At 34.7% G+C, this 12,566-nt stretch overlaps 1 protein-coding gene across 1 annotated transcript in view; it reads right to left on the bottom strand.

The window, feature by feature from the left end:
- LOC106669495 (headcase protein) overlaps window positions 1-12,566 on the bottom strand; it is a 133,420-nt gene that overhangs the window by 98,410 nt on the left and 22,444 nt on the right. The window contains exon 3 of the mRNA XM_014399020.2: window positions 5,651-5,750. Within this exon, the coding sequence (XP_014254506.1) occupies window positions 5,651-5,750 (100 nt within the window). The remainder of the gene's footprint in view (window positions 1-5,650; window positions 5,751-12,566) is intronic.

The raw sequence follows: 12,566 nt of genomic DNA, 5'->3' as shown, positions 1-12,566 counted from the left end.
ACTTTATATAAAAATTCGTTAGTAAAAGGTTTTTGGTAGGAGGTAAAACGGATGTTTACGTAAAGGGCGTGGTAGTTCGAAAGGGTTTATTCATTGGGTTACGTGCACGGCTGAGAATCAATAGAGAATAACAAACGAGGTAGTTCTTACACTCCTCCGCCGGTTTTCCTTCGCTTAAAACCGACGAAATTCAAACAACGCTTCGGTAAAGCCTGTCGTGATCCTTGGCATACGAAAGAAAACGTTGGCTGTATTTATGTTCGGCGATTTCTTCCGATATTAAAAAAGCCCAGGGTCAAAAACGGCCGATCTACGCTCTAAAACCGGTCTTATGTTAAATAATAGCACCCAATAAGACATCAAACTAACGATTCCCGTAGGGCCTAGGGAAAGATGGTATTTCTCGACGGTAAATCATAGCCGTAGAACCGGGATTGGCCGTGGGTGGACAAAAACTTTCACTTCCTGGTGCTATTTTCTAATTTTACTTGTAAAATGGGTTCGTCACTCTATCTTTTCCTGTCTCTATTGTACTGCAAAGTTAATTGGAAACAATAATTATACAAATTAACTCCCCCAGTTTGTCCGATCTTTCCGGATCTTTCCACGGCGCTGAGCTTCAAAAACTGTGTGTTAAATAATTTCGACCTCGGTTACCTTACCAGTCTGTTTTATTTTTATTTTTTAATATTCAGACACTGTTTTATTTAAAAAAACAACAATTTATTCGATTTCTTAAGATCAATTTTTGTTTACTTCATTAACAAAAAATTTAGCGAGTCAGGGGATTCGTAGGAAGATGTGGGCACCATACTTCACTTCAGTAAAAAATGATGATGTATAATGAAACATCACAATCACATGACTAATCATAATTTCGACCTCGGTCAACGTACATCCCAGTCCGTTTTGTTTTATTTTATTTTTTATATTCAGACACTATTTTATTTAAAAAAAACAACAGTTTATTCGATTTCCTAAGATCAATTTTTGTTTACTTCATTAACAAAATTATAGCGAGTCAGGAGATTCGTAAGATGATGTGGACTCCATACTTTAACTCAGTATAAAATGATGAAGTATAATGAAACATCACAATAACATGACTAATCATAATTTCGACCTCGGTCAACGTACATCCCAGTCTGTTTTATTTTATTTTTTTTATATTCAGAGACTATTTTATTTAAAAAAACAACAGTTTATTCGATTTCCTAAGATCAATTTTTGTTTACTTCATTAACAAAATTATAGCGAGTCAAGGGATTCGTAAGAAGATATGACTCCATACATCTCAGTATAAAATTATGATGTATAATGAAACATCACAATCACATGACTTTAATCTTAATCTCGTGTTAATATTGTGGAGATATAAAAGGTTTAAAGAAAACACGGCCAGTTGTGAAAACACGTTCGCGCCACAACACACAGTTTCGAGGAATGTCAAATATTGAGCAACTTTTTTTAACGTGTGTTTTAGTCATCGGCCTACGGAAACCTGCACAACAATTTCAAACTATAAAGTGCTGTCAGTATTTTTATGAAAGGTTTATCTCCTGTCCGTATATTCTCCGTATGTTCTCTCTGTTATGGGTAATGAGAACTGATAAGGTCGTATAAACCCTTCAATTTCTGTTGTTGTTTTTTTTGTAACAGCTGAACCGTTCCTAGCCATCCTGGTCCGTCTATTTACGTAACACAGTTTGTTATTCTTTCGGATGTGTGTTCGCGAGTGAGTGAACAAATGAATAACAATAGAATTAAGTCCGTGTGCACGCAATGTTTTAGTAAGATTGTGGAATAGAAATTGGACCTTGGCTTGTCCGACATCTCACGTCGAATCAGAAATTATGCAAAACACAATAAGCAATATTAAATCACGCTTTCTACAAAAACTGCATATTTTATTATGTATTTATCATACCAATGGTCAACTCCTGTAGTATAGGGGAAAAACGATTCTTAAAAAAATAATTAAATGTGCAGGAAAATTCGCTTTGTAACCTCAATAGTGGCACCCACATATTCGTGGGATGATTTTGTTAAATAAATTGTATTTTTGAGTATAAATGGACCTATGGTATATCTACAATGTTAGTTTCATCAAAAACAAATGATTGGTTAAAAATAAATAAATAATTGGGTGGTCTTGTTCATTTTGGTTTGCGGGGCAATCCTATTGTACGACAGAATGATTCAACTTTGAGTGTTTGGTATTGATGTTATATTTTAAGATTTGATCATTTATGAAAGGTTAAATAAATTAATAAAATATTGATGATATAATTATTTCGTGATCGTCGAGATGCAGTCTGGTGTGAAGTAGGTTTTAGAAAAATATTTTCTCTATCGTGCCAACGTTTCGATCTTTATTGAGATCATCTTCAGGTCCTAGGATTTATAAACATTGTTTCAATTTTACAAATACAGGTAGGATCTGTGAAAAAATCAATTTATAAAATGCTAGAAATTTTAGATTCAATCAAAATATTTGTACTCATGCAAAGCGTTTGTTTTCTGTGTAGATGTGTCATACTCGTGTTGAGAGTACACACAAGTATGACACATCGACACCGAAAACAAACACTTTGAGTGAGTACAAATACTTTGATTGAATCTAAAATTTCTAGCATTTTGTAAATTGATTTTTTTACATCTTACATGTATTTGTAAAATTTAAACAATGTTTGTAGATCCCAGGCCCTGAAGATGATCTCAATAAAGACCGAAACGTTGGCACGATAAAGAAAATATTTTTCTAAAACCTACTTCACACCAGACCGCATCACACGATCTCCAAATAATCATTAACTAACGCTCACTAAACACCACACATCGATGATAAAGGACATTTTTCTCATTTCTCCCCTCGAAAGTATGGTTTTTCAAATTTGATCGTAATTAGTGACACACAAATAAGCTTTTTATTCCCTCCTCGCACGTTTGAACCGAAACCAAAATTGCTTATAGAGAGCGAAGACGAAATAAATCCTGCGCTTCCTGAGGCCCGGTTTAGAAAATTGGCTGACCTTTCGCCGGGCACATATTTAACCGCCGAGGTGGGAAAAAAAGCTGTTAACCCAAATTCTGGAACCGGCGAGATAATATTAAGTGGGAGTAGAAAGTTTCAAGGCTCGGGATGAGGTTCAGTCGTCGGTTGCACAATGCTGCCAAGGTCAGGTCTGGTTTTGTTATATTTAGAGCGTGAGTCGGAGGGACCAGTTTAAAAAGGACAGGATTCGAAATAATGCCGAGACAAAACTTAGACCTTGTCATACCGATTATATTGTCATTCGGAGGAAGGTGGTGTTTGAGAAAACAAGAAATATAATTGTTTTCGGCAATATTATAGCACTGCCCCGGTCGATTCGAATAGGTGGGTTTTTAAAGGTGTTCCCAGAACCGTGGTGGACATCTTGGGACGGCGATAACCCTGACCCAACTCCGGTTTTATCGCTATCCTGCGATTCAAGGTTGCCAGGCCCTCTCACGCATAACTAATGGCCGGAGGGGGACTGGAAATATCCGAGCTTAATACGTAGGTACGCGCGTTCTTTGTTTTTTGGCATTTCTGTTAAAACGACTCCAGAAATACTCGCGGAAAGCTTTAATAACCACGACTATAACTCTCAACGAGCGGACTATTTGTATACAGCTTGCTGCCAATAACACGAAACAGAGGTTCCCCTTCAAACTAGGGAACTTAGCAAATCCCAAAACATCTAGATATTTTTATGAATCCAAAAATCGACTGATTAAATGAAATAAGTCAAGCTGCTGTTTTCAATACTCACGTGTTTTTGTACAGTATTTCATGTTATGTCAGTTTTATTGATTTCAATTTTGGTTTATCGGATATGTCTTTACCGTGTTTATCTGGAGTGAAGAATCTGTACTTTGGTCGTTTCCGATCATTTTGACCTGCCTCGCTGTGTTGATGTTTCTATATTTGGCCATTGGTGAATTTAGTTTATTGCCTCACACAGCTTATAACCCTGACTTCTATCAAAGTGGGCGAAATGTACACACGCAAGATAAGCAGGCCTAAATGATAGTAAACGATCGAACTACAAATTTTACTCATATTTGGTTTAATTGTTGTGTCCCCTGCCGTTTGCTCGTTTCCAATCATTTTGTCCTACCTCGCTGTGATGGTCTGTCAGACGCGTTCTGAATTCATCAGTGGTGTGTTTATTTTCTTACCTTGCCCAGCGTATAACCTGGCGAACCACTGAAGTTGGCGAAATGCCGAAATGCTTAAATTTATCATAAATAATCAAATTTTGCATTTATTCATGTTTGCACTTTTTGTTGGGTCTATGAATTCATCGTTTCTGATCATACTAGTGTTTATATTTTGAAATTCTGCTCAAATATAGCCGACTTGTCGAAATAGTAATGAAACTGAAGTTAGTACTATTAGTATAAACAACCTTTTACCACACAATGAGTGGATAATTTTCACCATTACACAGTTTTTGTTATGGCAAAATACAAAATACAGAATATGACCACAAAGCAAAGGCAGACCAAAAGAAGCAAAAACGAAAAAACATCTTCGCTTGTTGTTTAAATCATTTGTTTCGGTCTGAGGAGTGATTGATCTGTAGTGCAAATGTTGAAACTCAGAATAGAAACATGCATGTGGAACGTAGGAAAACAAGGTTGTATTATATGCAAATTTTGGAAACCTCATTGGATGCTTTATTGCTCAAAGTAATTTAAAATGTGTGGTGTTTAGTGACCGGAACATAATTATTTGGAGGTCGTCAGATACGGTCTGGTGTGACGTAGGTTTTTTTATCATGTCAACGTTTCGATCTTTATTGAGATCATCTTCAGGGCTCAAAGTGTTTGTTTTCTGCGTAACTGTGTCAACCTTGGGTCTCGTGTTGACAGAGCCACAACACTCTTTGAGCCCTGAAGATGATCTCAATAAAGATCGAAACGTTGGCACGTTGAAGAAAATGTTTTTCTAAAACCTACATCACACCAGACCGCATCTCACGACCTCTAAATAATTAATAATTTAAAATACAATACACGGTTTTTGAAATCGTCATTTCAGCATAAGATTTAATGTATTTGCAGTTAAATTACGGAGGTATACAAATTACAAACTTTTTAATACCATGTAGGAAAAGGTGTAGACACGAATAAAGGAACAGGCTGATCCTACTTTTCAAAATGCCAAAATATATTGATAAAAAATTCTGATTAAAACCTACTAATTAATTGTATATATTCTCAACAATATTTTCAAAAATCAGCCTAGTTGTTTTCATAGTTTGTTATTATTTTCTCCAGCACAGTTTTCGGAACGGTTTAACTCAAATAAACACATCTAGTCGATGGTCTCAGGCAAAAATTGGTTAAGAAATTGATCCTTCCAGCCTTGTAGGGACGACCCCATGATCTAAAAAGCGTGAAATCGAATTTCGCACAGCTGGGAGGGAGGAAGGGAGCGGAGGATTAAATTATACTGCAGATGTTCAACCAAAACCGGACAAGCGTGCTATCCGGGATGCTCTGCGTGCACAATAAACCCTCTGACCCGCTTACCGATCGGTTGTAAATATAAACATTTAAAAAAAAACTAATTGTAACAGCTTTTTTTTATAGATAATTTATATAATAAAAAAATTACCTTTATATGATACGAATTGAGCTTGTGCTTAGGAAGAGCGTTGAAGGTGCTGAAATCTTGCCGCCTCGAGAAGATTCCGTTTCCGTTGATTGCACTGTGCCTGAAAACATTTATTGATAAATTAGTAAAATTGAAATAAATCATTATAAATTTAATAAAATATTAAGATGACATAATTGGAATGCTATTAATTACAATGTTCTGAAGACAATACAGTAAATCTATCAAATGATGTCATTCCGGCAACACTAAGTGCTATTACTAGTAAATTATCGGTAATAATGCCATGGTAGAAAATCTGGTGCCTGAAATATCTGAACAAGATAAAAAAACTCGTAAATTTTGAGGAAAAATTAACTTTTTTGTGAATATGAAGGTGTTTTCCAATTGGGAAACATGTCAGGATTCGTGCTGTACGATTATTTCTTTTTAAACATTTTTTTTAAATTTATATAAACGCAAATAACCACCAGAATCAAAACTGGCTTGAATCTATTGGTATACCTTCATCGAATTTGATAAAATTGCAGAGGTTTAATTTAAAATTTTAAAAATGCGAATATGATGTTCTACGGCGATTGGTTATCAGTAAGGAACGGATTTTTATGTTTTAAAAACGTCAAAACATGTTAATAATATGTCTTTATTTTTGAAAAAATATGCATTTATTTTTAGTAATATATGTAATCTAAAATATAATACGAGAAACAAAGTAAAGTTAGTTTGACTAGAAGCATAATTTTAAAATAACAAACATAACTAATTTCATTCTTTTAAAATTATTGGGAATGATTGGATAATTTAAATTTTCAAAATTTAAATCGGCGAAGAGCAGGTTGTCTTAAATTGGATTTGAATTTGCCTTTCAAGGTGTCAGAGATGATCTTTAGCTACTTGAATTCAGGATTTTTACGTAGCACATATGCCATCTACTTTCTTATTTTATTCCTTATCAGTTGCTTCCAGTTTTTAATTGTTGATTCAATTTTTTTAAACCAAACTGCATACACTGCATTAGATGAATGAATGCCAAATTATGTATGAGTGTATTTTTTAAATTAGAACAACGTAAGTTTTGATCCAACATTCCTTATTGTACAATTAATTAAGGGTTTTGGTTGAGATAAAAAAGTCAATGGCACGAGCGGGATTCGAACCCACGATCTTAGGCTTGATACGCCGCTACACTACCACCTGAGCTATCGTGACCTCGATCCACTCGGACATCAACTCCCCATCTCAACCCAACCTTATGAATTTTCCCTCCTTTTTGCCATTTTTTTATCTCAACCAAAAACCTTAATTAATTGTAATACATTAATTGGTCAAGCGGACCACGAAATTAGTGAATTTAATTCTTTATTGTGTACAAATTCTTCAAAAAAAAAAAATAAATCCCTCTTTCTACTCATATACCCCATTGTACATACCACAGCCTGAGAAGAAAGATACCCATCTGCATAAGGTTCATTTTTTTATGGTACTTGGTGGTTTTATAAAAATATTTTTGTTTCTGCTTTTTAATTTTAACGGTGTTTGGGACCAGATTCCCTGGAAACTTAGATCGGTTGTTTTTAAAGTAAAAATAAAAAACTACACTTTTACCTTTTTTTTTAATACCATATTTTCACTCAAATTTCGAATTACAATTGTTAAATCAATATTAGAGAGCCGCTAATATAGTAAATATGTGATAAAAATATGTAAAAAATTTAATTCACCCTAAAATATCTAACAATAACATGTTTAAAATTGATTCAAAATAACATAAAACATGAATCGTAAGTTGTAATAAGTCAACTGTCAAAAAAAATGTGTACAGATAAAATCCGCTCCCTCGTTAATAGACTTTTATTCGCAACAGCAGATGCCGATATCAACCCCACGGGGAGTGAAAATGCAGGACCGCCGGATTCGAACCAAGGACCTATTCACCTTTACAGGGTTAACCAACCGTGGTTGGTCACCAGCCACCGAAGCTCCTTTATCAGCAATTTAAAGCAGTACTGAAAATGGTATCGTATGGCAAACTTTTACAATTTTCAGAAAATTCCGTTATTTGGGCTAACCCACAATTTAAAAGGCCGCATTTATGTTATGATTCGCGTTCAAAATACCACGACAGGGACCTATTTCCTAGAAAATTAATGGCAGAGCATAACAAGCAAACTTGAGGAAAACCAAATGAAGCCAGAGTTTACTAATTCAAGGGGCATAACTCATTTAAAAGCCGTATTTTGAAAGATTGTGTTCTTTACGTCGAAACTCTTTTTATATCGTCCAAGTGAAGTGTGTTTATCTTGAAAACTTGAAAAGATAATTTATAAGAGGTTTTTATAAAAAAATTTTGCAATAAATTGTCCGATCAACAGTATAGAAATGGTATCAACTCTTCCCAGGATTCAATTCGACAACCGATATACGAACTATCCCAATTTTGTAACCATCGCTGACGGTAACTCGGTGAATGTAAGTACTTTTTCGAGGATTTTATTGTCCGACCGTGGCAGATTTGCTGAGCAACCGCAGGGGCACAACATCCCGTCGGCCGTGAGTGGCCAACGTTTTGATTTGGCCCCAAGCCATTTGTTCCGCTCAGCTTTCGGAGTCGAAACAGTTTCGTCAGCGCGTTCTTTATGGCCAATTTTTCAACTTGTGTACACGCTTCCATGAAATGAGTCACCTCTGTGCTAGCCAGATTTACAAAACAAGGATTGTTTTCTGATTTGAGTCCGCACCGGATTGCACGTGTGCGCCAGTGAACAGTTTTTTTCTATCGGCCTTTTTTTGGCCGAGAGCTAAACTACCTGTTTCAGAAAGGGAAGGAAGAAATCAAAGGAAACTTATTTATGAAACAAGAACAACGCAACTTTAAATCACCAGAGAAAATTTGTTCGAAAAAATAAAAATCTTGATACAGCATACATGTTAAATCATAGAAATCAACATACAACAATGAAAAAAAAATTCTTAACCTGAAATAATCCAGCTACCAAAAACGTCCAAGAACACCTTAAGCTTATCGAAGACTAGTTTACAAAGCGGACAATACCGAATGAAGAAAAATGTCCTTAGTGTACATTCTCATTGGAAAAGTCTTGCCTCCACGGTACGTCAACAACGAAGAGATGGACTTCCGTTCAAGACAAATACTTAGAACTAGACCTAGACTGACGTGGAATCCGCATACAAGACATTAAGACAACAACTTTACTGCGACCACTCTGGACATACGGATTAGATCTGTGGGGTTCTGCCAAGCCATCCAACATCCAGCGCAACCAATCCTTCCAAAAAAATTCCTCAGACAAATCGTCAAAGTTCTCACTATCCTGTCCTTTTGTCGACGAACTGATCCGTTCCATATGCCAAAAGTTTCACACCAACCTCTCAATCCATCCTAACCCTACTGCTCGAGCCCAGTCTACAATTCCCGGAATTGAGCGAGTTCTAAGATTTTTTTGAGGTAACAAGATGCAAGTTTCTGTTGAAACAACTCAAAGCCTTGGGCGTCGATCAAAATGCGATCAATCGCATTTTGAACTTGTTCAGATATCACTTTCATCTGTATAGCACGATCGACGGAAACTGGCAAGCTAATACTTTTTCGCCAGTTTTTCATTCAACAGGCATCGATTCACCCGTTAGTGAACTTTCATCAAAACTGGCAAATTCAATCATTATCGACGATGGCTCCTTAATCCACTCACAATGAGTGCCAGCATTGGCTGGTTTCTCATGTCATGATGACTCCGGATGAAGAGCTGCCATTAGTGTTAGTGCGGTGACCGTGTTACAAAAAGATTTTCTCATCACATTTTTAATATTTAGTAATATGTCTAAGGTACAAAAATATATAAAATAAATAGTACAAATAAAAACATGAAGTAATTTGTCCATACGATACCTTATATCCAAGCATTAACTAAAAAAAAATGCTGCCTCTTAAATACTACTTGAAACGTTTGAATCATTAAATAATCCTTGAGTTGTTATCGTAAAAGTACAAACATTGCTAATTACAAAACCCTCTTTTCGCGATAGCAGCCTTATTGATATAACTCTTAGTCCACTGCATGTGCAAGTAATGATTGCTTGCAATAATAATATAAAAAATACAAAAATCACACACACACACACACACACACGTAAGAATCTAGGAAATGCAAATACAATTTTCACTTTTTGGGGGTATAAGATTTTATTTTACGTATAAGTGGCTTATTAAAATGACGTATATAGATTTTTAGTTTTTGTTAATTAAAAGAATTTTTAATACATTATCAGGGTCGATATATTTTTTTTTTTAATCAAAGAGAAAGCAGGAACATTTTATTCTTTTTAGTAAACAAAAACCTTCAAGAAAGTAAATATACGTTTTTTAATGGTTGTTAATTTGATTAACTACAGACTATTACAAAGTTAATTTATTCATTGTACCTTGTAGCTCTTGCGAAAAACCATTTCACAACATATAACGTTCTATTTTTAAAAGTCTATAAATAAATATTTGACATGCGATAAAAAAGTCGTTGATAATCAAGATAAGGAAACAAGTTTGAAAAGATAAAAGCAACACTTGTGAGCACAAGGTTATACGATTAACGAGAACTACAGGAAGGAAAAATGATTTACTTAAAAAATATAATTTCGAAATGATTAGATAAATATTAAATAATAATAAGTCTGTGTGTTATTTTTTTCGAAACGGCATACTTAAATTTTGAACAACAAGATTAAGGACTTTTGTTTTATTTTAATCAGCTAAACATAAATACGCTTTTGTGATATTATTTGGCGATTTATATGACTATTGTTTTTGAAAGGTAATTAGTAACATGAAAGTTTTGTCGTTTATGTATTTTGTCAAATGAACTAGTAAGCTTCTTTATAAGCAAACAATTGACAAAAAAAAGTTTGTACATTTAAAAAGCTGAAAGTTTTGAAGTAAAATAATATGTATTTTAATGAACTGTTGTACACTTCGTATTCTATAAAAAGTATCACAAATCAAACATAAACACTACATAAATTACGGTACAAACATATAGAAGAATTCACAAGGCCACTGGCGTTTTTAAGCACTGGCGGTAAAGGAACGGGTTGAAAGTGTTGAAGGGTCTGGATGTAAGTCCAGGTCTTTCTGCAATTTGAGGACACATTAAATTTGGAGGTTTGTGGGATAGTAAGGTTAACTACAAAGCAGAGCTTGGGAAAAGGTTCGAGGGATTTTGGACTAGATTCTACGGAAACTGAAACGTAGAATTCCAGATTCAACAGTTCGAACCCTTACGTCCAGAGTGGTTGTAGCAATGATGTGTAGGTGACGCGTTTGTTTTTTTAATGGGGGTTTTATCTTTCGTTTGTTCAGTTCTATTATTTTGTGAGTGTGGGGTTCTAAATATGTCTTTTGTATATGTAAAGTCTCAAATAGTTGCGAGGACAAATTTGTAGGTTGATAGGAGAGGTGATAGGGTGAAGGTCATTTTATGAGATTTGGTTTCGTTGAATCAATTCCTCCATTTCTTGAACCATTCTCCCAAATTGATAGATGGTACAAAGTTTCTGGAAACTGGAAACTAGTATATTTGACTAAATATTTACATATATACAGATTGCAACCTGACTCTTTTTAACTTTGTGTTAGAAGTGTGAAAGACACTAGGCTTTGTAACTTTCTACAACCTTATCAATGAAATCATTTTGTCTTGTTTTGCCTGTTACTGCGTTTGCGGGGAAAACTGATTATAAAAAAACCCTCTACAAAGTTTCTGAACGCCACAACTGGGCCTGGAAAGGCCGCAGTACCATCAACGAAATATAAAGTACAAGAAGATAAATAACTTTTTAAAAAACGAGTTAGCTAAGAGTTACAAAGTGCCATTTTGTTTTTATCTAATCTACTTATAAAATTTACGTTTTGGACATTTTAAAACATGCAGAATGACCTTTTGATGATTGTATTGGGTTGTCCGGAAAATAATGCAGGATTTTGGTATTAAACAAAAAAAAAGAAACTAGTTACTTTAAAGCAATGTTCTTTAATCAAAATAATTTCCCNAATGAGTAATCCTGTAAACGTAAACAGAATATTTTATATAGATTTTTTTTAATGAAAACTTAAAATCCTGCATTATTTTCCGGACAACCCAATATATGGATAAATAAAGATCAGGTAATCAATAATGACCAACATACCACAGATCGGTTTATTTAGCATGATCTACAGTTGAATAATGGTTTTAAAATACGGGGATTATTTCCATACCAATTCAATATGATTGATAGTACCAGTTCAAGGACAGACCTTCGACGAGCATAACTATAACATAGTAGGTACCAAAGAAAATTGAGCTTCAATGAAAACGAGCAACAAGGGATATTTTTTAATCGAACAGCTTTACTGGAAATGAGAGAAAATTGGGAACATATTGATCACGATGATTATCGTGTACTCAATACTGTCTCAGTTCTCTTACCCTTTTTTTTCACTCACTCTCTCTCACACACACTCTCTCTCTCTCTCTCTCAACTGTTCTCTCCTTCTCATACTAAAAAACATTAAGTTCAGTACTGGAATAGAAAAGAGGTATATTTAAAGCAATATCTCTAATAATCTTACTATTAATTAAGGTTTTCAGTTGAGATAAAAAAGTCAATGGCACGAGCGGGATTCGAACCCACGATCTTCGGCTTGATACGCCGCTGCTCTACCACTTGAGCTAGAAAACCAAATTAAAAAAAAAAGAATATTTAAAGTACTTTAAAATATCTTTCAATTAATTAAGGTTTTTAGTTGAGATAAAAAAGTTAGTGTCACGAGCGGGATTCGAACCCACGATCTTCGGCTAGATACGCCGCTGCTCTACCACCTGAGCTATCATGACCTCGATCCACTCGGACTTTATTCTTGATA

This window comes from Cimex lectularius, unplaced genomic scaffold (assembly GCF_000648675.2).
Source record: "Cimex lectularius strain Harlan isolate CLEC.00 unplaced genomic scaffold, Clec_2.1 scaffold406, whole genome shotgun sequence".
Lineage (NCBI taxonomy): Eukaryota > Metazoa > Arthropoda > Insecta > Hemiptera > Cimicidae > Cimex > Cimex lectularius.
The sequence above is the reverse complement of the archived record's forward strand: the minus strand, read 5'-3'. Positions and strand labels throughout refer to the sequence as shown.